We start from the raw sequence: 25,445 nt of genomic DNA, 5'->3' as shown, positions 1-25,445 counted from the left end.
GAAGGGAGGGAGGAAAGGAGCTGGGCACAGGGGGAAAGCCAGAGAGAGAGAGAGAGAGAGAGAAGGGTGCGTAGGTACTACAGCGATGGGGCAGTTATAACTGAGACAGATGAGAGAAGGAGCAAGGGAGAGCAGAGATCCCGAGTGAGTCATAGGAGGGCAGACAAGCCCAGAGAGAGAGCCCAGAGAGCGCTCTGCCATCCCAAGACAGACCTGCCCAGCTGGACTCTTAACCATGAGCACGAGGGAGACCTGTGCCCAGGAAGTGGGGCCAGAGGATGGGGAGGAAAAGCAGAGCAAAGACGCTCAGGATCCGGACAGAAGGCCGCGCGAGGTGGAGCTGCAGGATAAAGCCATCCTGCAACAGAAGAGGCGCCTGAAACAGGCCACCCAGTTTGTGCACAAGGATTCTGCTGACCTGCTGCCCCTGGATGGCTTAAAGAGGTTGGGCACCTCCAAGGATCTGGTGAGTCAAGTGGGACCCAGTTTGGAACGGGCTCCTCTCCTCCTAGTGATACCAGGGCATCCCCCTAATTTGGGAAAAGAATCACAGGTCCAGGCACAACAAACAGCCCATCAGAGTCATTATAGGGCTGGGGTGGGTGAAGGGAAAGGAGATGTCCCCCACTCTCTGCATCTTTCTCCCCAGTCATCCTCATGAGGTCTAACTCCCTCCATAGCCAGGAGAAAGTAGAAGGTAGGGGATTCCCTCTAGCTCTCAGATCCAGCTCCCAGTCCACAGTACAAAAATACATGCAACTTGTATGGGGATTCTGTGTATGTTTTACATGTCTGTTTACATGCTGGACTGACGTGAACCACTACATTGACTCCTGCATGATCTAATATGGAAGTGGTCCCTCTCATATTCTGTAATAAACCCACCCACCAATCCCGAAACTTTGGGGTCTTGTGTTGAAACTTTTCGCTTTTCTGTGCGGTTCCCCAGTTTTGGATTTGCTTTGACACATTTCCCCAGGGGGTGAGGGGATGTGCCCCAGCAGTTTGGGGAGAAGTTGGAGACCAGGCATGATTTCCCCTGGGTATGTATAACAAGGACAGGGAATGATTTCCCCCGGGATACCCCCCTGATTAAGTACATCTTCCCCCTCCCATTGCACTCTGTCAGTTTTCCCCACTACCCACTGTTCTTCATAGCGTACCACAAGTTGATCCAGGATTTGGGTTGAAATCCTGTTTCCCGGTGGAGCGCATGGCTTTGCTTCCAGCCCCTTTCCCCTGCAAGCTCCAGGTTGTTTTGCCAAACTGGTAAGGGCTCCTGGAGTCACTGACCAGACCCAAAGAAATCAAGGGCTCTGAGGTGATCTGATTGCTAGTGAGGTGGGGCAGCCCCTCGGCCTGGCAAGTACGGGGCACTGGGTCAACGCTCTCTGCTGCGGGGCATTTTCCTCTAAGTTTCCTGCTCTCTTTTTAGGCCTCACTGCTACTAGTGATAGTGCTGTCTTGCCTGGGAGCCGGGGCATTAGGGGGAATCCAGTTCCTAGGCGTTCCAGGCTGCACGGAAATGAATCTCACAGGTTAATATTGATTTCTGATTCTCTTGGGCTCAACCATCCCACCACATGCTGGCTGGGGATCAGCACCATGTCAGACTCAACTGTGTCTCTGCTTTGGGACCATCCCTCACCAGCTTCACACGCAGGCCGAGTCCGTTGCGCAGCTCTCCCTAGAGCGCACATTCAGACCACATCAGCCTCGGTGTCCACTCTGCTACCGGCTCTGGTATGGGAAACCCCTCCCTGCTCACAAAACGCGGTCATCACCCATGTATGTAAGCAAGCCATCCCAGCCCTACAACTTGGTTAGGGACACATGAAATTCCATTGCTGGGGATCAGCAGGCCTGGCTCTTTGGGCCCCCGGATTTGTGCTCTCCCAGCCCTGGCAAGTAGCTCACGGAGAGCCGGCTGCACAGGCAAGATAGGGACGGACCATCTCTGTCGCTGGGACGGAGGGAGTTACAGCTGAGAGTCGGTGACCCTTCAACAGGGGCATCTCCTGACAGCCCCAGCCCCCAGGGGAGCAGGCTAGAGGGACCATCACTGACTCTCCTTGAAACCTAGAGATCTCGGTCAGTATTTCAGGGAACTGCACTGTAACAATCTTGGGGTTCATTAGATAATAAACCAAAGAATGAGAAGAGAATAAAACTTTAATAAAACACACCAAAAAATGTGTCTCTAGTGAACTGCTGCAGAGTCTTGGGTTCCCAAGACCCACCCTCCCCCTCCAGGGCACATCTCCAGATTCCCACACAACACAGTCCCTTATGAGGGAGTGTCTCCATATCACAATCTGTCATAAACATACCCCTACATGCACCTGTATTTCCTATCCATGGTCCACTCTAGGAGTGCCTAGCATGTGCACCGACTTCCACCATTCCCAGTGGGCGCTCGACCCCACCCCTGCCCCCATTCCACCCCCTCCCCAAAGTCCGTACCCCCATTTCCACCCCCTTCCCCCAAGTCCCCGCCCCTATCCTGCCTCTTCTCCACCTCCTCCCCTGACCATGCCACGCCGCATCCCTGCTCCTCCCCCATCCCTCCTGGAAAGTCCTAAGCACCACCAAACAGCTGTTTGGCGGCAGCACGTGCTGGGGAGGTAGGCGGAGGAGTGGGGACAGTGCACTCAGGCGAGGAGGTGGAGGAGGAGATTGGGTGTGGGGGAGGGGAGCTTGGGTGCCAGTGGGTACAGAGCACCCACTAATTTTTCCCCATGGACGCTCTAGCCCTGGAGTGCCCACAGAGTTGGCGCCTATGGTGCCCAGTCAGGTCTCCGGCCTCCAGCCATCACCTGTCTCTGACAGGGACCCTTGTCCCACTCCCTTCTGTCTGTGGGTATTAAGGCTGCACAGCCCCCTGCCTTACATTGATATCCCCAGCAAACCAGTCTGCCTACAGGCCAGCCCCTGTGCTATGCTTTCTCCCAGAGGGCTATGAACAGTGCAGTGCCAGCCATTACGAGTTACCACGCAGTTCTCTCAGCAGACTACATTTTAAGGACAAAAGTATCACAGAAAACAAAGACAATAAAAGTTCCTATGCACTTATAACAAACATGCCAGGAATAGCCCATCTTCTTTATGGGACCCAACATCCCCTTCCAATCCTTCTGCAAGTGCTGGTTGCCCCTTTGGTCAGAGGGTCCTGTCCATTTGCTGAAGCAAAATGAAGGGCCTATGTTCATTCAAGCTCAGCTTTTTACATCAAAAACCTTTTCTTTGAGTCTCTGGAAAACTCATTTTGAACCAGTACACGACGACACCCTATGGAGTCGTGCTTCTCTGGAGCCATTTACAATCCTGGGGTAATCAGCCCACCCCACTGTTTTTAGTTCCTGGAGGAGCTGTGGCCACCCCCTCCCATGGAGCAGAACACAATCATTCAGAAAACAGTCATACATTTAATACAATGGTCCCCAAAGAGACTGCCTGGAGTTGCAATATCTGTCACACTCACCCCGCAGGGCAATGTACAAGCTCTAACTCTCTATGTGATACAGGGGGATCAGCTGACAGCCTAAGCTCAGGGAGCAATATCTAGTTATCACCTACCCCACCTTTTTCCTTATTGTTCCTATATTTCTACAGCCTCTAACTGAGGATGGGGAGAGTTCACTCTTGGCCTACTCAGGGCAGCTTCTTACCGAGTCAGCAGAGGGCAGAAACTATAGGGAAACATGTCTCACCTTCCCCCTGCACCATCCATCAGACCATATCCAAGACACGATTTATTGTGGTAGCATCCAGAGGGAGATCATCATGCAGCACAATGCAGCCTCGAATACACACATAGGAAGATACAGTCGCTGCTCTGAAGAACCTACAGCCTAAGGCAGTGGTTCTTAAACTTTTGTACTGGTGACCCCTTTCACATAGCACGCCTCTGAGTACGACCCCCCTTATAAATTAAAACCACTTTTTATATATTTAACACCATTAAAAATGCTGGAGGCAAAATGGGGTTGGGGGTGGAGATGGAGCCTGACAGCTCTTGACCCCCCCATGTAATAGCCTCCTGACCCCCAGTTTGAGAACCCCTGGCCTAATGTAGTTTCATGTTTAGGAACTTGTACCACTGCCTAGCTATGGGACCCATTCTGACTGGTTGTGCATTGTAGAGTGGTTTGACTCCTTTTCATGGAGAGTTCACCAGACAAATGTAGACCTTTTTTCTGCTTGAAAATTGTTCATGAACTGACCCTGATTGGTCACTTAAGTCACATGTTATTGTATCTGATCCACCATTGGCTGACTGAAATTTTTAAACAGGTGAATAGTGAGTAAATTATGACAAACTTTCAGACATGAAGGTTGGGATTTGTGATAAAATCATGAAACTTTTAGGATTTGTGACCATTCTCACAAACAAAAGCAGTTGTATGAATACTTGAACAATGAACACTATGACCCCACCAGTAACTGCCGTGGTGAACTCACTGTGTGAAAATATTTGTGAATCTCTTCCTGTACTAGTCAGCCAGCTCTAGGGCCTGATTCTCCACTCACTCTGGTTTTACACTGGTGTGACTGCACTAACTTCAGTAGAGGCACTCCTGATTTATACTGGGGCGAGAGGAAAAGCAGACCTTAGATCTTCTGGAGTGACATGAAACATACAGCAGCCCTGGGTACTTCATGTGCCTGTGGGAAGATGTATTTTTGGCTGCAAATCATCACCCACTGTGAACTCTGTAGATCATGGTACCACAGGCAGGGAAATGATAATATAATACCTAGTTCATATATAGCTTTTTTAATCTCGAAGTGCTTTACAAAGGAGGTCAGCATCATTAGCCCCATTTTACAGATGAGGAAACCGAGGCACGGAGCTGTGACTTGCTAGAGGGCACACAGCCGGCCAATGGCCAAGCTGGGAATGGAGTCAGGCGACCTGGGTTCTGAGCCTGGGGGTCTATCCACATGTGTAACACCATAGCCCCATGTGTAACACCGACAGACTCTGGTTGTCGTCGGGCGGGATTGAACCTGGGCCCTCTGGAGCTCAGTGCAGGAGCCTCTACTGCATGAGATAAAAGCCATATGGCCCTTAGCTAAGGCTGTAGAGCAGACCCATTACTCTCTCTTTATAAGTGGTCTTGGTGCCACTAGATGGGACAGAACACCACACCCAGCAGGTGTGTGGGTTACACATGCACCTCTGTCTCATTCCTGATCTGCTTTCTGACTCTCTCCTGGATCATGGGAGGTGAATAAGTGCCATGGGGCAGATTCTCCCCTGCAGAGTTTGAGAGATCTTGATGTCACAGAGAAGTTCAGAATGGGGTGTTACTTTGCCAGCACCCCAAAATACTCCTCCCCACAGACACCTCAAGTACCAGGGATCAGTATATCCTAAATGAATCCAATAGTACCATAGAATCCATGCTTGAATAATAAGAGTATAGCAGTAGGAATATACTACTGACCACCTGACCAGGATGGTGATGGTGCTTGTGAAATGCTCAGGGAGATTAGAGAGGTGACAAAAACAGAAAACCCAGTAATAATGGGGGATTTCAACTATCCACATATTGACTGGGTACATGTTACCTCAGGGGGGGGATGCAGAGAGAAAATTTCTAGACGCCACTAATGACTGCTTCTTGGAGCAGCTAGTCCTGGAACAACAAGGGAAGAGGCAATTACTGATTTAGTCCTAACAGGTTCACAGGATCTGTTCCAAGAGGTGAATATAGCTGAACCACTCAGTAATAGCAACCATAATGTAATTAAATTTAATATTCTTGTAGGGGGCAAAATACCAAAGAAGCCCACCACAGGAGCATTTAACTTCAAAAAGCTAAATGAGGAAGCTAGTTAAAAGGAACAGTCAAAAGAGTGAAATGCCTGCAACCTGCATGGAAATGCTTTAAACACACCATAATAGGGACAAACTATATAAACCATCATGGCTAAACAACAAAAAGAGGTGGTTAGAGACAAAAAGGTATCCTTTAAAAATTGGAAGTCAAATCCTACTAAGGAAAATAGAAAAACTCTGGCAAGTCAAGAATAATTAGGCAGGCCAAAAAGAATTAAGAGCAACTTGCAAGAGACACAAAAACTAACAGCAAAAACTTTAAGTACACCAGAAGCAGGAAGCCTGCCAAACAATCAGTGGGGCCACTGGATGATAGAGGTACTAAAGGAGCACTCAAGGAAAACAAGGCCATTGCAGGGAAGCTAAATGAATTCTTTGCATCAGTCTTCACTGCAGAGGATGTGAGCCAGACCTGAGCCATTCTTAAGTGACAAATCTGAGGAACTGTCCCAGATTGAGGTGCGAGTACAGGAGGTTTTAGAACAAATTGATAAATTAAGTAGTAAAGGTCACCAGGACTAGATGATATTCATCCATGAGTTCTGAAGGAACTCAGATATGAAATTGCATGATTACAAACTGTGGTATGTAACCTATTGCTTAAATCAGTCTCTGTACCAGATAACTGGAGGATTGCTAAATGTGACTGCGATTTTTTTAAAAGGCTCCAGAGGCGATCCCAACAATTACAGGCCGGAAAGCCTAACTTCAGTACCAGGCAAATTGTTTGAAACTATAGTAAAGAACAGAATCATCAGACGATAGATGAAACATGATATGTTGGGGAAGAGTCAACACAGCTTTTGTAAAGGGAACTCATGCATCACCAAGCTATTAGAATTCTTTGAAGGGGTCAACAAATATGTAGACAAGGGTGATCCAGTGGATATAGTGTACTTTGCTTTTCAGAAAGCCTTTGACAAGGTCCCTCACCAGAGGCTCTTGAGGAAAATAAGGAATAAGAGCATGGAATAAGAGGGAAGGTCCTACTCACAGATCCGTAACTGGTCAAAAGATAGGAAACAAACGGTTGGAGTAAATGGTCCGTTTTCACAGTGGAGAGAAGTTAACAGGGTCCCCCAAGAACCTATACTGAGACCAGTGCTGCTCAATATATGCATAAATGATCTGGAAAAGGGGTAAACATTGAGCTGGCAGAGTCTGCAGATGATACAAAACTACTCAAGACAGGTAAGAATTACAAAGGGATCTCACACAACTGGGTGATTGGGCAAGAAAATGGAAGATGAAATTCAGTGTTGATAAATGTGAACTAATGCACATTGGAAAACATCATCCCCACTATACATATAAAATGATGGGGTCTAAATTAGCTGTTACCACTCAAGAAAGAGATCTTGGAGTCATTGTGGATAGTTCTCTGAAAACATCCACCCAATGTGTAATAGTCACAAAAGTGAACAGAATATTAGGAACCATTAGGAAAGGGACAGATAAGACAGAAAATATATTGCCTCTATATAAATTCATGGTTCACTCACCTCTTGAATACCGTGTGCAGTTCTGGTCAGCCCGTCTCAAAAAGGGTATATTAAAATTGGAAAAGAGTACAGAGAAAGGCAACAAAAATGATTAAGGGTGTGGAACAGTTTCCATCTGAGAGATTAAAGAGACTGGGACTGTTCAACTTGGAAAAAATGATTAAGGGGGGGGGGATATGCTAGAGGTCTATAAAGTTGTGAGTGATGGTGGAGAAAGTGAATACGTGCCATAGGCGCTGATTCTAGGGGTGCTCTGAGGCTCAAGCACCCACGGGAAGAAAATAGTGGGTGCTCAGCACCCACCAGCCACAGCTGTTCGGCAGCTGGGGGAGGGCGGAGAGCAGTAAGCAGCGAGCGGGGGCCTTGGGCAAGGGGCTGGAGCAGGGGTGTGAAGAGGTGGAGCGGGGGCAGGAAGAGACAGATCGAGGGGGGGGGTGGGTCTCAGGGAAAGGGGTAGAGTGGGGATGGGGCCTTGGGGCAGAGTGGAGGTGGAGCACCCCAGGGGAAAAATAAAAGTCAGTGCCTATAGGAAGTGTTATTTACCCCTTCACATAACATACGAACCAGGGGTCACCCAATGAAATCAATAGGCAGCAGGTTTAAAACAAACAAAAAGTACTTCTTTACACAATGCATTGTCAACTTGTGGAACTCATTGCCAGGGATTGTAATGATAGCCAAAAGTATAACAGGGTTCAAAAAAGAACGAGATAAGTTCCTGGAGGATAGGTCTATCAATGGCTATTAGCCAAGATGGTCAGGGAAGCAACCCCACACTCTGGATGTCCCTAAACCTCTGGATGCTGGAAGCTGGGGCTGGACGACAGGGGATGGATCCCTCAATAATTGCCCTGCTCTGTTCTCTATATGTGAAGTATCTGGCACCAGCCACTGTTGGAGGACAGGATACTGGGTAGATGGACCATTGGTCTGACCCAGAATGGACATTCTTATGTATGTTTCAGTATTACCGATCCCAAGCACTTAAAAATCAAGTCTGGCTTAAAAATCCTGAGATTTCTTTAAATAATAAAGGTTGGAATGTTTATCTCTGCTTTTACGGTACACTTGCTTCATGTTTTTCAGCTTCTCTCTGCAAACATGAGGGCTAGAAACTTATTTTAAAACAGAGAAAAGAAAGCTGAGATTCTCAAGTAATCACATGACTCCAACAGCTGAAAAATAAGACGAGCAATAAAACTGTGAAACTCGGCCACGTGCAATGGTTTTACATCATAGCTGGGAATTCTGATTGCTAGCAAAGGTGTATTTGCTTGGCAGGGCAGTGCTGCTAGTCCCCACACTTGGGATTCTGGGAGCTTGGGCCCTGCCAAGGTGGGACTCTCAGTTCAGGAGGTGCAAGGGAAAATGGGTGTGCTGTGGTTCACTGAACTAGTTTCAACCTCTGCTGGCTAAGGAGCAGCACTGATGAGTTCCACAGGGAACACTGCCCAGCCATCCCTGGCTGGGCCTTCTTCCTCCCCTCACCTCCCAACTCACCATCTATCCAGTTCATCTTTTCTCTCACGGTGCATTTCTTGTCCTGTCTCCTCTTCATTCCCAGCTCTCCTCAGTGATGCAGGAGACAGAGATGATCATGTTCTCTGCGTTCAGAACAGATGCCCTTGCTGTCCCAAAGCTTAGCTCCCCATATCAATGCTTGACCCTCTCCTGGCCTGAGTGACAGAGGTAGCAGCTGGAGAGGGCTTGCGCTTCCTGTGGGAAAGTTCCCTGAGAGGGAGAGAAAAGCCCGTTGGATGCCAGACTGTGCGAGAGTATAAGGGGAAGAGAGGATGGGAATATGGAGTCCCTTGCCCTTTTCCCATGGCCCCAGTCTTAGCTGGCAGCCTGACTGGTATTGGGTTATAATCTAAAGCCTCATTACACCGAGCTGGAATATTTAGAGAATAAAATGAAATAGCAGACCTCCCTTTTAGCTTGTAGACTGGGATGCAGGGTGTAATTACTTTCATTCTTTAACCTTAGATGGTGTTTTTTTTAAAAATCCCAAAGCACTTTACAAAGCTATTATCCTTCCCATTTTATGGATAGGGAAACTGAGGCGGAGGGGGGTTGAATGTCTTGCCCCAGACCACACAGTGCATTGTTGGCAGAGTCGAGACTATAGAGCGAGAGACCTGCTTTCATCACTGGGGAAGCTGCTAAATTAGAGCTACAGTGGGCTCCATTTAAGGTTTAATCTAAAGGCTCACATAGCCTTATGGTCAAGATCAAATTGACAACTAATGGGATGCAGAGGGATATGTTCTCTGTAAGGACATTACAGTGTATCTTGCACTTGTTGGTAGATAGACTCAGTAGGCCTTTTCCCTCTCAGATATTCACACTGCATGGTGGTAAAAAAGCCCTCAGGCCTAAACATCCACAATCAGAGAGTTGGATATTTCAGAGGAAGGTGGAAGCAGCCTGGCCAGATCCAGGTGCCCTTCTCTCTTCCGATGCAGCTATTACTGAGATCTCCCTTATCAGGTCAGAATCATCAGATCCCAGGTGGAAGGGTTATGGTCCCCACCACATGGAAAGCAGGCAGAACCACAGATTAGCTGCCCTGATTACTGGATTTTACTCAGCCCTTACAGTCCCTACTTAGGGACAGAGTAAACACTAGATGAGGACTTCAGCAGCTGCCTGATGGTGAAGTGAGCTCCCTTTGGAAGCAGCAGTCACCCCCTCCTACCAAGGTATTCAATGTTGTCTGACAAGTAGCTCTTTCCCACCCCCTCCTCTGCCTAGGCAGAGTTGAAGAGCAGAAGTTGCTACTATCCTGCGGAGAAGGGGGATAAGGAGAAGTACTTGGCCATTGATTTGGCTGCAGCTGCTCCCCTTAAGGAGTGAATGTGGCCTTCCAGCAGCCCTCCTGCCATTACCCCTTGCAGGAGGTGAGACATCCTGCCACTGCTGGGAGGGAGAAGCATCTCTTTTGCCAGGCAGGCCTTAAAATACCCTAGAAACTCTGTTTATAGTAAGCCTGGGGAGGAAGACGCCCACCCAGAGCTATAACTAGGCATTTTTAGCACCCAGGATGAGCAGACATGGTGGGTGGGTGAGTGTGGGTGGGAACAGTGTCACATGGCCCCCTCAATGTTTTTGGTTGCACCCACCCCAACCCTGACAGGCTGAGTGGCCCACTGAAGTGAGTGAGGGGATGCAGGTGACACTCCCTCCCCAAACCCTATCTGGTATTGCTGCACATCCCCCAGTGTTACTGCTCCCCCCCACCATTGCTCTGCACCCCCCCAGAGCACACCCCACAGTTTGAAGATCTCAGTGGGGCAGTCACCTACCCCCCCCAAAATCTCTAAATTATGCCCCCCCCCCCATCAACAGTTACATATCAGTGGGAAGCAAGCAGTTACATTTCCCCCCCACTTTTTTCTTCCAATCCCCACTTTTCCACCCTACACTTTGTGCCCCACTTGCCCCAGTTACAGCCCTGCACCCACACATCACTCTGAGGCACGGATTGTATCCTACTGTGTCCTTTGTGCTGCCGCACCAGGCTATGCTGTGGGGGGGGGGGGTCACTCTGTGGGAGGGTTTGGAAGAGCGGACTCACCCCTAGCACACCTGTTTTGGGCCTGACCTAGCAGGCTCTCCTTTTCTAGCACCCCTGCCAACAGCCCCTCTGGCCCTGCAGTGGTCTTCCTTCCAGCCAAGTTATGCTTCATCCCACCCCTCCCCCAGGGCGGGCAAAGAGTCCAATGAACTCAAATATCACTCTTCACCCCTACCCAGGGATACTCTGCCAGACTCTTCACCCCTTCCTGGCCTCTACAGGCCTGTCCTCCCACTCACCTGCAGAGCAGTGCCTCCCAGCTCCAATTCAACAGCCTTTCTCCCCCTTGCCTCACAGTGTTACCACACCACCTTTTTCAGTGGAACAGTGGTGGATGGAGCCCAGGCCCTCCCTCTCCTCTGGGTTGCAGTCCAAGGACCCCATAGCAAGCAGCAAAGGTCTGCTGCCTCACACTCCTCCCTGGACTTCTTCCTACACTGCTCTTCCTTCAGACCCTTTCCCACAGCCCTGTCCCCTCCCTCGGCTTACTGTATAGCTGCCTCTCTTCCAGCCCTTCCACCACACCATAGGCACAAGCTGACCAGCTCTTCCCTTCTCACCCTACAGGCCCCTTTGCCTCAGGGCTTTCTTCCTTTATGAGTACCACCCAGTTCTTCCCCCAGCTGGGCTTCATCTTCAGTTAGGCCTGGCCCACCCTCCAGGTGCAGCCAGGTACTCTAAGTGCTTTCTATCTCCAGTTAACTCTTGCATTACCTGTGTGGGTACCTGCCCCATCACAGAGTGTGATAGGGCTGGGTTCTGTGTGTCTGCATGTGCATGTCTGGTAGGGTACGTGTGGAGGTAAATGGGTGTGAGGCGTGTGAGACTGACTCACTGTGGGACTGGATGTGTATTCGGAGATGGTGTGTCAGGAGGCTCTTCTCCTGTCGTGACTGCACTGAGCTCTCCAGAGACAAGGCCACGGGGGGGAGGACATGGCAGAGACAACCAGTCAACTGCATTTAATTTTAAAGCAGGGGCTGCTGTCTGAGATGCACTTGAAGTAGACAAACCACAGGGAGATGCTACTGTATGGAAGAGGCAATGGGGCTGGGATGGAGACTGAGCAGGACACTTCGGACACCCATGCCGTGTTGCCCCTGAGAGTATGTGGATCATCCAGGCCCAAAGAGCGTTTGCAGACTGCTTCCCTGGGCTTCCCTGGGCTAATAGAGCTGCTGGCAGTAGTGGTGATTTTCTGGCTCCTAGCCCAATACCTTGCTGAGAGTGTCCTTTTTCTTTGTGGTGGAGACAGCAGCCCCACAGTGTGGTACAACGGCGCCTCCTGGAGGGCAATCTGAACAAGCTGCGGGGGGAGAGCAGGGAATATACCACATGGGTTCAATCCCCACTGGTGAAGGACAAGGATGACAGGGCAGAAAAGAAAGAGAACGACAGAAGGAAAGAGACTGTGTCCCTGCTCGTACACTGCAAGGTAAGGACCTCTGCAAGTACACAGTGCCACTTTTATACACTCACTTATATTAGTGAGAGAAAATACTCACTGGATCCCACCTGCTCCACTCCCAGGGAACCAGTGCCAGAATGTTAAGTACAGGCTGTTCTCTCGTGCTTTTTGTCCAGTCTCATTTCAAATGACCCAAGCAGTGGAGGTGCTACCTTTCTGTTCTCCCTCCTGTCCTGCCATTCCTCATCCCTTTTTCTGTGTCTGTCTCATAGCGATTGCCAAACTGGATCAGACCAGAGTCCATCCAGTCCAGGATCTCCTCTCTAACAGTGGCCAGATTTCTTTCTTTCTTTCTTTCTTTCTTTCTTTCTTTCTTTCTTTCTTTCTTTCTTTCTTTCTTTCTTTCTTTCTTTCTTTCTTTCCCTGCTTGAATGTGAATCTACTTTATTTTGGTTTCTCCCATGGAGCAGGGAGCTCACCTAGTGCTGCATTTTGACTGTATGTGAGCAATTAGTAAGGATTCAAAAGATTTCTTCATTCAGTTGAACCCACAAACATTAAACAGCTCCACGGAGGTGGTGTTACTTTTGCTTCTGTAGTGCCTTTCTTCTTAAATTGTTCCATATAAGAAGGTCATCCTGAAGATAGCACCCCCAGCATCCCCTTGCAAGCTCTGAAGCAAGTCCAGAGGGTGCCCACGTATGTCTGAGCCACCATTTAAGTATGTCAAATGCTGTGTGATTAAAGTTATTGGATAACACATTGGATAGATCCAGTTTTTGGTAAATTTTAGGTGACTAGATTATGAAAATACATTTTAAAGCTACATTTAAGTTTCAGGGGCTAGCTTTAAATCCCTTAGTATACTTGTATTCAAAGACAAGACTTTCAGTAAAATATACGTCTTTGCACTTCCAGTTAGCACACTCAGGTACCACAGTTGTATACAAATGTACACACCATCTTCTGGAAAGTTTAAACCCAAGTATCTCAGGCCCACGTAACTAATTATTTGTCTGTTTTGTTTTCAGACTCTTGCTGTTAGAGATACTCAGCCTTATCTACGCTGAGTTTTAGCCCCTGGAGTAGCTATGCTGCCATAACTGCAATAGAGCAAACTGGGACTTGCACTGGTGTAAAGTCATGGCTTGAGTTGTTGGACTATATATGGGTAACTAAACTGCTTGCTCAAGCCCCAAGGTAGTCAAGGCCTCAATCTGGTGAATAAAGGGGTTTGATTATTTTAACATCAGAGAGTCTATGTATTTCCATAAATGGAGAATGAGAGTGGAATTTTTTTGGTCTTATGCTGGAAGGGAAATACAGCCATAGCAACACGTAATGGAGTCTTTTACCAACCTTGGCGTCATACCCTGCCATTGCCTCAGTTTCCCTTTTTGGGCTTCCCAAGAGCTGCACCCAGGCTCTCATGCAAATTAAATAACACCCTTTCTTGGGCTCTGGATTATTACACCAGCATCACTTTGGTTTAAATGGAGTCTGTCCCAGCTCCACAGTTTCTTCAGCTACTTGTTGGGCTCAACAGTGCTTTCCCAAAACCCTATCCCTAATCCTGGGCATGGGCACCGCTTCCTTGCAGGTCTCCTTTTCCCTCTCAACTCCCTTGTATTTGCCTTAAAGCCCAACACCTGGGGGGAGGCATCTGCTAACGCAAAGATGAGGCTGAGCCCTTTAAGGGCCAGCCCATCCTGTGAGGGGCAGTCTGAATTTCCATGAAAACCCCAGAGAATGTGTAACCCCTTCACATCAGTGATTCTGAAGCGCTGAAAACTGTTGTAGTCAGGCCTGTTTTGTTCTGCTTAGTGGTAGTCAAAGTGTTATTCACAGAGCTTTCTGGTGTTTCCACCTTAAGACAGAAACTCCTCTAGAGGAAATGTACACATTTCCTTTGGTCCTGCAACTTTTCTAACTCACTTCAGGGATGAAAACACGTGCATGGAAACAGTTGTTGTAGCTTTCGAGGGAGTCACCGGAAGGTTGCAGGTTCTGTGTAAGTAGTTAGGTCTGGGAGAAATATTTATTGCCAGCTGTGATTAGGGTGACCAGACAGGAAATGTGAAAAAATGGGACAGGGGGTGGAGGGTAATAGGGCCTATATGAGAAAAAGACCCAAAAATTGGGACTGTCCCTATAAAATCGGGACATCTGGTCACCCTAGCTGTGATGTTGTTCTTAAGAGAGACTGAGCACATCCCCAGGAAAGCCTGTTATATGTGCCAGAATCTGTGTGAAACTCATTCCTCAGCTCAGAGCTACTCTTTCTAGATTAGAGCCAAGCAAGCAAACAGAATATTATGTGGGGTGACGTGTGTCCTCATAATGTCCCTTGGCTGCAGTACTTGGCATATACTTGGAAATAAAGCTGACTGCAGATAGTCAATGGTAATTATTATGTGAGGATCCTCAGTCTACCATTATTTTCACTCTCAGGCAACTACACAGTTGAATTGCTTTTAGGGCCTTGGTTGGTTCCCGAGATCACAGACAGTGCCCAATAAACATAGTTTCTGCTGCAGAGTCATTGTGGCGTCTGTTTATTTGATTTATGCGAGTTCTTCAGACAGTTCAATAGCAAAGTGCCCCTTTTTCATCACACGCTTTGCCAGCTGCAGTTTTTGCAAGGCATTTTGGAAAGTCAGTCACGTGACTGACATCTGCACACCAAAAGCAAGACGTTATTTTTGTGTATTGTTCATTTGGAAACAGACACTGAAGGAGCCCACAGTGTGAGGCTGTTTTTCCTCTGTGCTGAGCTTGGGCTGCAGCCACAAGACAGAGCTCAGCTGATGGAAGCAGCTGGCTGGCTTTGAAACTGACATGATTTCTGCAAAAATAGCTGTTTGTAAATGATTGATTCTTAAAAAGTCCTTCCCCTCCTTTCTTTCCTGGAAATTTGGTTAATAAACACTGAATAAATAATAATGGCATCTGATAGCTGCAGATTTAAAGTTTTATAGTAATTCTGAATAGGGTTGCCAACTTTGTAATTGCAGAAAACCGAACACCCTTGCCCCGCCCAGTGCGCCGAGGCCCCACCCCCACTCACTCTATCTCCCCCTCCTTCCATCGCTCGCTCTCCTCCACCCTCACTCACTCATTTTACCAGGCTTGGGCAAGGGGGTGGGTGCGGAAGAGGGTAAGGACTCTGGCTGGGGGTGCAGGCTGAGGGGTGGAGCTGGGGCTGAGGGGTTTGGGGTGCAGGAGGGGTCTCCGGGCTGGGGCTGAGGGGTTCAGATTGCAGGAGGGGGTGAGGGCTCTGGGGTGGGGCTGGATGAGGAGTTTGGGGTCCAGGAGGGGGCTCCGGGCTGGGGCAGGGGGCTGGGGTGCAGGAGGGGGTGCGGACTCTGGGAGGGAATGGGTGTGGGAGGGGGCTCAGGGCTGGGGCAGGGGATTGGAGTGCGGGCTCCAGGCAGCACTTATCTCAGGTGGCTCCCGGAAATGGTTGGCATGTCCCTCCAGCTCCTGGGTGGAGGGGCCAGGGGGCTTTGTGCATTGCCTCCACCGGCAGGCACCGCCCTCGCAGCTCCCATTGTCTGCGGTTCCCAGTCGATGGGAGCTGCGGAGCCTGCGCTCGGGGTGGGGCAGCCTGTGGAGTCCCCATGGCCATCCATTAGCCTAGGAGCCGTAGGGACATGCCAGCTGCTTCCCGGGAGCTACATGGAGCCAGGTAGGGAGCCTGCCAGCCTGCATCAACCGGACTTTTAATGGCACACTCAACAGTGCTGACTGGAGCTGCCAGGGTCTCTTTTCAACCGGGTGTTCTGAATGACTATGAGGAAGGCCTGAAACCCGGGTCTGCTCGTAGTCCTCATCTGCTCTTTCACCCAGACTGTGTTATCATTAGGGGTTCCTCTAGGACAGGAATTATCCTCTGGCTTATAATGAGTTCACGAGACAGTTAGGAAACAGTCCAGTCCTTCAAAACATCACTGATCTGGTGGATATTAGTGAATAGTTAACTTTCTAAGAAACTGCCTTTCCACCACACTCTAAAACAAAGTCCATCCCGTGTGTAATGGCAAAAGCTCACCCCTTCCTGGAGTTTGGTTTTATTAATAAAGCAATTAATCATAACATTACACAAAGTGCAGCTCAAGCCTCCTTCTGCGGCTTGGCTGCTCCTAGGGTTCCTCTTTCAGGATGGCTCAGCCCACACCCTAGATCCTCTGTTCCTAGAAAGCCACACCCATTTCCCTTTTATCTGGATGGAGCAATGAGCTACCTGCCTCAGTTAGTCAGCAGAACCTATTTAAGCCTTTCCCAGCAGCATCAACACCTGTTAATGGGATGGAATGTTTCAGCCAAATGCTGCCAGCCCATTGCAATCTTCACAGTCATTGGTCTCTATTGTAGTATACATGACACATCATAAAGATAGCACTGTGCACCCTACTAGCCAGTCAGGAGGCAGGATTCAGCACCTCCCCTGTGCTACAGTTTGGTATAATATATGTGAAGGCAGATGCCTTTGGAACACACCCTTTCACTTCATGCTTTATCCCATTTCTTTCCCTAACATAACGTCCCCCCGGTCCTGGGGTGGGTGTGTCAGTGTTTCATGAACACCCCATTCAGTGAGCATTCTGTGGCCGAGACAGCTTTTCAGCGTTCTAAAGGAAAAAAGAGAGAAATCTGGATGCGGTTGGGTCAGAACTTGGCCTTCTGGGTACAGTCCAGTTCTGTGAGCGTTCACAGCAGGGACAGATGGTTGGCTCTTCCCATTTCAGTAAAAACAATGAGGAGTCCTTGTGGCACCTCTTCTCTTTCCAGCTGCCTTAAGTTTAGGGCACTAGTTTTTGCCATAGGCAGATGCTGCCACGACCCGAGGGGGGCCATGGGAGAGGGAATGAGCACACTGGAGAGTGGGCTCCTCTACCGGGCACATTCTGGTGCTTAACCTCAGAGGGTTGGAAGGTCTGGGACCTGTATGAAGTAATTGGCAGCAGTAGCTTCCAGGGAAGCAGCCCTGTCAGCCTCAGGAGGGCTTTTAGCTTCATTCTGTGAGGCTTTAACATCCTACTCCATGTGCCCATGTCTATTGTGTACAAAGAGGCAGGAGGTGAGCATGAATGGAGTACAGCTGAGTAGGTTTGTGCTCTGAATAGGCAGCAGCTTGGCTGGGTCTCTCAGTCCTTTCATGCAAAAATTCATCACAAGAAGAGAACAGGCCCGGCTGCTCAGCAGCATGAGATAGGACTGCTCATTTGCCACGGAGCTGGAATGGGAGGGATACTTCTGTGCTAGCGTGTACTGGTTGATAGACTCAGTGCTTTGGGCCTCTTCTGGGGCTGGTTTCTCTGCCTTGTTTTACATTCCAGGCATGTTGCTGCTGGGCTTGGAATATAGAGGTTCATGTTCTCCATTCAGCACCTTCCAACCCCATTCCCTCGCAGGACACCCGTGTTTTCCTGACTAGCATCCAAATGACTGCTTAGCACAACGGGAGGGATGCACCGTTTGGTAGGGTAAGCATCATGCTGGGAGTCAGGATTCCTTGAAATCTATCTTGGCACTGACACCCTCTATGACCTGGGTCCAGTCACTTAAATTGTCTGCCTCCCCGGGGCATTGTGAGAAATAGCTCATATTTATGAAGTGCTGAGTGTTATGATTAATTAGCTAATGTTTGTAAATCATTCTGAAGGTGAAAAGTGCTATGTAAGGACTGCGTGTGTTTATTATTGAAACTGGGGATTATAGTGGAGAATGTGCCAGATTTAAGCCTTTGTAACTGTGAAACTCCCTGGACTGATTTACTTCAAACATACCTGGATGTTTAGAAGGGGAGCTACTCATTGAGATAGGCTGGAGGTTTCCAGTTTCAGTAGTTCTGGTCTTCTCTGTGCACACATTGTTTTGAGTTCATCACTAATACTTTTAAATCTCGGACTGCTGTTTATTTTATGACCCCATTTTAGCTGCTTGTATTTTTCCCTCACAGCCTATTTTCTCCTCTCTCTCTCTCTCTCACAACTCACCGGCTGTTTGTTTTCAAAATGAAATCTCATATTTGAGTTAGCCCTCCGGGAGGATTAGTCTCTATAACAAGCTTGGAAAGAGTTGGTTTAGAAATCGGGAGGCACCTTAAAGATTAACAGATTTATTTGGGCATAAGCTTTCATGGGTAAAAAAACCACTTCTTATAAGATTTATAATAAATCTGTTAGTCTTTAAGGGGCCACCAGACTCCTCGTTGTTTTTGTGGATACAGACTAACACGGCTACCCCTCTGATCTTTAGAAATCGAGAAATTATGAACTCCCCCTTTCATTAACCCTTTTCTCTCCATTAGCTCCCTTGGCACAGAGCAGTAGATCACTACCAGTGTCATACTCAGGGTTAGACTGGGCAATCCTGCACTGGAGGTAGTACAGAGCTGTCCCTAAGGGGAGCTCTGGGAGGATTGCTGTTGCCTCCAGCTAGCCCACAGCACTAGCTCACAGAGTGAAATGAAGAAAATTAACACACAGGCAAAATATATGGGAAATTTTCATGACAGCAAGATGTGTTGGTCTATAGAAGAGTCTTCCTAAGGGAAAGGGGGGAAATTTCATCACTTGGCTCATTTAAAATGAGTCCTGGACAAGGCCTTGGAGAGCAGGCTCTTGAAACAGGCCTGCACTGGCTGGGGGCAAGATGGATGGACTGGATGGAGCTAATATGACTTTTCCTTCACCATGTTCTGTAATTCTGTCCCGTTTTTCTCTGATCATGTTTCCTATTGATTCCAGTGTCAATCCACACAGCTCCTGACAACCCTGGGTTTTACAATCCCCTCCCAAGTACTGAGAACTGCTACTGCCGCAAGGTTAGAAAGCAATGCTACCATGGGCTGTGGGGAGGAGTGAGCAGGAGGCAAATGGTGATTGCTCCTCTGTGCTCCCTGGCTGAGTGCGAAGGGGAGAGGAGGTACAGTAGGGAAAGAGTCTGTCCCCTTCTAATTCCTGAATGCTGCAGTGGTTCCAGGGTAGGGTAGTCTGTCTCTTCCCCGTGACCCTCTCCCAGTACTCGCAGGAACTGGAGCTGGAGGGAAGAGAGAGAATTCACTCCAGGGGGATAGCAAACAAGAGTACAGTTTGTGGCAAGAGAATGCAAGACAATGTGGCAGGGGCTCAGTGGGTTGGCAGAAGGGAGAGTGAAACAAGGGATGATGCTATAGTGAGATGTAAGCAGACCCATCATCCTTCCCTAAAGATGCCAGAAGGGAAGGGGGTGGCAGGTTACTGGGCTTCTCATAAGAAGACAAATAGAGGAAGATGCTGGTGGAATGGAGTTCACAGAGTCTTGCTGGGGCCTCCATGGGTTCCCAGGAGCACCCCAACTTGTGGATGCTTATCTGAACCCCAAACCTTCTGATGTTCTTTTGTCACTAGTTTTTAGGGATTTTCACACTATTGCCAGGGGTTTTTGTAAGGTTTGTGTCAGTTTAAGCCTGTATTAATTAACCTGCCTTTATGTTTCTTCTAGTGCCAAGGTCAGGTATTGAGAGCTGCTGTTAACACTGGCTGCCAGCAAAACCTCATTTCCATGAGCTGTCTGAAACGGCTGGGGTAAGAGCCTGGTGCAGAAGAGATGGGGAGTGGCATAGAAAACAAGGAATTGGGCATTAAAACCTGTGCTCACTCTGAATCTGAAATTACCACTTGCAATTCATACCCCAACTCCCATTCACATCGGGAACCCCTGCATTCACACCCAACTGCTTAGAGTGTGGGGAGCCCAGGACTGGAATAGCAAGGAGGCTGCAGGGCAGGACTTAGGGGCATTGGCAGAGGGGTAACAATTTGGCTGTGGATACTGCATATCCCAAGATGACCAGCTGATGCTTTGCACCTGCTCAGTGGAACCCAGCCCCATAGTGCCTGTGGGTTACCGCTGGAGAATCTGGCTTCTGACATCCCCATTATATGAGTGAGATCCCCTCTCTTGCAGGCCAGTTCCAAAGAGACTGTGAAATGCCCGTAACTAGTTGGAGCTCCTATTGTTCTTCCCCTCATGCTCATTTCAGGCAGTAACATCCCTTGTGTCTCACAGGCTGGAGGAAGTGTCCGATGCTGGCAATGGGGATCTCTCCCTTCCTGTCCCTAGTGTCGTTGGCCAGGTGGAGTGTGTGGAGGTGCAGCTTGGCCAGGAGAGAGTGGCGTGCTCAGCACTGGTCGTGGGTGAGCACAGCAGAGCTTCCTCCCCCTTTCCAGATCTCTTCTTCCTTCCTTGCTGAGCACACCTAAATGGATCATCTAGGAGCAGGGGTTGGGGGGAAGGTCACATGACCCACGGGGCTGGGCCAAGGCACAGTCCCGTGTACAATGCAGAGACTTTGATCTTGCTGTATCCCCCTCCACAAGGAGGCTCTGGCAAATGGGGGCACTGGCTGAAGGGCAGTGGAGATGATGTGCTGTCAGGCCGCAGCCCCATTGTGGGCCATTTCGCTTTGTCTCCTAAAAGTGCCCAGATTGATTAGTTTGTCCTGCTCCGTGTACAATTCCCAGGGGGCAGGGGGGACTGAAAGAGAGCATGTGTGTTACTGCCCCCAACTGGATGGAATGAGTCTGGCCAGCTGAAACCTGGAGATCCATTCCTTCTAGGGACCATGGATGTCTCTGTATCATTGTCCCCGGCTGCAGAAATGTATTGTAGAGGAGTCTGGGAGCCCCCGCCAGTGTCCAGAGGCAGGATCTTGTTGGGAAGAGCAGTAGGGAATGAAGCCCATTTAATAGGCATTGGAGGGGGTGGAAGGGAGGCTGCATTTTTTCTAGGTATGTGAACCTCTGCATACAACAAAAATAACAGATTGATTCTTCTTTCCGTCCCTTCTCCCCCATTTTATTTGTCTTCTCATCCATCCCTGATTTCTCCCGTTGCCTCTCTCTGTCCTCTTCTCCTCAGCTCGCTGATTTACTCCCAGTCCCCTTCCTGATCATGCTCCTCTGTTGTCTCTTGCCCGCCTCACTATACCCCTGCCACACCCATTCTTCCCTCTTTTCTGGTTTCTCTCCCTCTCCTGACCCCAGCTCACTTTATTCTTGTCCCCTTCTCCTCTCTAGTTCTCCTCACCCTTGGTTCTGTCTCCTCTCTGTGTGGGAGAGTCGGACTGCTCCTCTGGCCTCTCTGATGGCTGCTGGTCTGTAGGAGCACAGGCAGTTAGAGTAGCACTTAACCCCTGCAGGCTGCAGCTGTGGAAAGGACAGCGTTTAGGCATCTGGGAAGATGGAGTGGCCACACTCTGCTGTGCCTAGCATGCTGACCCCATACATGCCAGAGTTTCGATAACTTATAGCAAGTTCCAGCCATGGGTACAAGGCAGTCACTCAAGTGCTGCATAAGGGAGACAGTCAGAAAACACCTGTGCCTGAGCCTGACCCACTTCCTCTCTGTTTCCCCAGATGATGACATGGTGGAGTTCTGTCTCGGCCTCCAGACTCTGCTGTCTCTCAAGGTAAGGAATGGGTTCCCTCTCCTTGCATCTGAACGTAATGTAGGTGTGGTGGGACGTCTCGACGAGACCCCAAGCTGGGGCTGCAGGAAGCATGCGATGCTGATGGCCAAACCCGCCTCCTGATCTCTGACTACAGCACTCTCTGAGCTGGTATGAGTCTCATGAGAATTGAACCCCTTTCCAGTCATTTGGAAACCTTATTGGATGAGGCAGTGGCTAGAGGCCTGTGCAGCCCCATTGGGAGACCTACAGTATCTCCCACTTCTGATGTGTCTTTCCAGGGAGCAGGGGAAACACTCTGCTAGCGGAAATGGGGAGAAGAGATTTCATCTCTCAGAAGTAACCCCTTCCTCAGAGTGTCTTTGCTGGATCTTGAAGAGCCCCTCCAGTCTCCATCATGCAGGAGGATGGGCCTGTCCATGCACGGAGTGCATAGACTTGGAATTGTTCTGTGGAGGGGGGGCTCAGCTGGGAAATCTCTCTCAGGGGTTTTGTCTCCCCCCAGAGTAGGGACCAGAACCCAGGAACAAAGAGCATCTATGCCGGCCGTTCCCTTCCGGTGGGTGCTGATCACTAAATGACCCAGAAACACAGCCTGCAATTTAGATCCTGGCACAGCTTGAAGAGAAAGCCCCCTGTCTCACTTTGCTGGCGAGCTCTCTTCAGCAAGGAACCATTAAACACAGCCCCCCTTACTGAAAACATCAGAGAAATGCTCCGGAGGAGAAGGAATGCTTTCTGGGGCTGGGAGAGCCCCTGTCCTGCAGGCAGAACAGGGAGAACTACCGAAGGAGAGGCCAGGGTGGGGGCAAGCAGAAAGAAACCCAAATGATAACCATGCTAAGAAGGCCTGCGAAGGCCTTGTAAATTGGCAAGGAGGAGGCAGCAAAGATGGAGGAGGCAGGTAAATGGGGGTGACCATTCCATTAGGGGGGAAAAGATGGGGCTGGGAAGAGGCAGGAATGGGAGCGTAGAAAGGTGAGTGGGAAAATGGAGGAAGGAAGCAGGGAGCAATGAGGGAAGGGAAAGCAATGGGGAAGGGCACTGAGTGTCACTCAATGAGTGGGCTGGTGTTAGGCTGAGAGCTGAATGACTCCATGAACTGGAGGGAGGGGAAGAGACAGAACCAGGTGCACAGGGTGGGTAGGTGGAGGTAAAACAGTCAGTGTACCCTGGTGGCCATGTGGAGGGATGGGAGAGGAACCCAGTGGCAGAGCAGAGGGAATGAAGGCAGGGGGCTGGGAGCGGAGGGTGATTTGGAAGCTAGGCGGCCAGGTTGGAGTTGGATTCAAAACCAATGGAAGGTGATGGAGGAGGGCATGATGCCCTTGGCCACCCTAAGAAGGGCCATGTATACAATGTGCGAATAAGGCGGCTGTGCTGAACAAGGTGAGAGACAACCACCTGAGCAGGGCCTTGCTGGGGAGTGGGAGGGAGCGACAGCGAGGGATGGGAAGGAACAATGGAGGTATATTCAGAAGAAGAGGTGCAGATGTGTTAGGGGGATGGAAGGAAGAGAAGGCCGAGGGTAGGGAGCTTCTTTAGGAAGAGCAGCTGTGAATTTGATGGAAGGGTGCTGTCCAAAATCTGGCTTGGAGAGAGGGAAGGAAGAGGGGGGTGCTGATTACTAGATGCGCTCCAGCTTCTCCATGGTAATAGACGCCATGCAGCCCACGTACCCTGCTGATACCTTGTGACTGATACGTACTATGGGTAACCTGCTCTTGTCTGCCCCCATTAGTGCTGCATTGACTTGGAGGAAGGAGTCCTGAGGCTGAAAGCCCTGAGTGAAGAGCTGCCTTTCTTACATGCCTCTGATGAGCATGGGCAGTGATGGGCCGGCTCCCCACATCCACAGGGAGGAGACTCTGTGGCTTACCAGGGAAACCAGCAGCTGGGGCTGACACACCTGGACCTTGCTGAGTCCTGCGCTGAGGCGTCCATGGGGGAGTGAGGAGGTAAACAGGAGCCAGGTGCTGTCCGCTGTTGTTGATGCAAGCTGGCCTCTTGTATGGAGAGTTCTTCCTCCCTGCAATGGACCCTCCTGCTTGTCCCCATGTGCTGAGTGGATATTTGTTCTCATTTCTCTCTGTCCCCGTTCTCTCACTGGTTTCTGCTTCTGCCCTTTTAGTGACTTCTTTTCACACTGCCATGTATTATAACATAGGTAGTGTCACTGCGAGCAGTCTCCAGGGGTTCCACCTGCAGAGAGATGATGGCTTCTTCTAAAGCCTCTGAAGATTGTTTTAAAAGTTTCCCTTCCCTTTTGGCCACAGATCTCCCTGGATAGGAGGGGCCTCTCAATCCCCTGCTGAATGGGAAGGGCCCTGTGGCCAATCCTCCCTGTCCTCTGGAGAGCTGGATTTCATTACCCTGCACTGGCTCTGAGCAGATTGGAAGGATTTTACTGGAAGCAGCTTAAATTGCAATCACTGCATTTTGAGAGTTTTCATTCAAAGCAGGAAGACTTCTAGGAAATGCTGAGCTGAAACACTCTGGCAGCGTTTGAGCATACATAGGCGCCAGGCCTGGCCAGGCCAGCCTTAGCTACTAGACTCCGTATTGTATGAGCTCAAGTGCTAGTTTCTCCCTGTTAACTGTAGTAATTGGGCTGACACCCCACCAGCCATGAGCTCCAGTCACCAGATTTACACACCCATCAACTCTGCTTCTTCACTCTGAGCTCCAGGGATTCAACTTAGATACCATATGAACTCCAGGCCTACACCTGCCATTGACTCTCCTCCTCCAGCCTGGACCCTGGCGATTTGACACAGAGACACCATCAACTTCAACCACTGGACTTCCATACCCCATTGACTCTACATCTCCTGCATGAAAGCAAAGAACCTGACCCATTCCCAGTATCAGCTCAGGTCACAGAGTTACGAACTCATCTGGGACGGACAGGACCTTTGGTGGGTCACTTAGTCATTTCTTCTCCATACATGTGGGCCTGATTTCATTACCCTAAAAGCATCGCTGATAGATGACTATGTAGTCTCAAGAGACAGATACACCGCCACCATTCTGGGCAGCTCACACCATTCCCAAATGGATGTATTGGTTAATTTTTGTTTCTAATCTTTAACTAAAATTTTTTGTTCTACAATTTGTGCCCAGTTACATCTTGCCTCCTCAGCGACTAATGAGAATAATTGATGCCAGCCCTCTTCATAACATCCCTTCATCCACTTGTAGATGGTTCTGACGTCCCCTCTCTGCCATCTTTTCCCTGGACCTAATTGGGTCTCTTTGTGGGTCTCACTTGTCAAACATTTTATTATTTCTCCTGTGCTCATTTGAGCGCTCCAATTTATTTATCTGTCTTTTTTTTGGTAAAAGGGTTGCCCTAAACTGGATGCAGGACTCTGAGGCTTAACCAGTGCTAAGAAGAGTGGAATAATTACCCTGCTAATTTTACATATAATACTCCTGTCAATGCGACTCAGAATGGCTTGTGCTCCTCTTAATGGCAGTGTTGTACTGTTGACTCTTATTCAGTTCATCACCCATTATATCCTTCTCTCTTTTTCTGTAGCATGGCTGCCTAGTTCATTGTTTTACAATTGTGCATCTGATGATTCCTTCCTATGTGAAGCACTTTACATGTCTTTCTTGAGTAATACCAATGATTTAAAGGCCTTGTCTCATAT

The 25,445-nt window shown here is 49.2% G+C and overlaps 1 protein-coding gene across 1 annotated transcript; it reads left to right on the top strand.

The window, feature by feature from the left end:
* The first annotated feature begins 235 nt into the window (after window positions 1–235).
* Window positions 236–23,623, top strand: NRIP2 (nuclear receptor interacting protein 2). Its single transcript, XM_077824995.1, has 6 exons — window positions 236–466; window positions 12,180–12,359; window positions 19,821–19,903; window positions 20,388–20,515; window positions 21,737–21,789; window positions 23,531–23,623. The coding sequence occupies exons 1-6, from the start codon at window positions 236–238 to the stop codon at window positions 23,621–23,623; spliced, it is 768 nt and encodes a 255-aa protein (XP_077681121.1).
* The last annotated feature ends 1,822 nt before the right edge of the window (window positions 23,624–25,445 follow it).

This window comes from Eretmochelys imbricata, chromosome 1, assembly GCF_965152235.1.
Source record: "Eretmochelys imbricata isolate rEreImb1 chromosome 1, rEreImb1.hap1, whole genome shotgun sequence".
NCBI lineage: Eukaryota > Metazoa > Chordata > Testudines > Cheloniidae > Eretmochelys > Eretmochelys imbricata.
The sequence above is the reverse complement of the archived record's forward strand: the minus strand, read 5'-3'. Positions and strand labels throughout refer to the sequence as shown.

Coding starts and splice junctions, on each gene's coding strand:
- NRIP2 (XM_077824995.1), top strand. CDS start 236: ATGAGCACGAGGGAGACCTGTGCCCAGGAAGTGGGGCCAGAGGATGGG. Junction 19,904..20,387: donor AGCTGTCTGAAACGGCTGGG/GTAAGAGCCTGG, acceptor TGTGTCTCACAG/GCTGGAGGAAGTGTCCGATG. Junction 20,516..21,736: donor GTGCTCAGCACTGGTCGTGG/GTGAGCACAGCA, acceptor CTGTTTCCCCAG/ATGATGACATGGTGGAGTTC.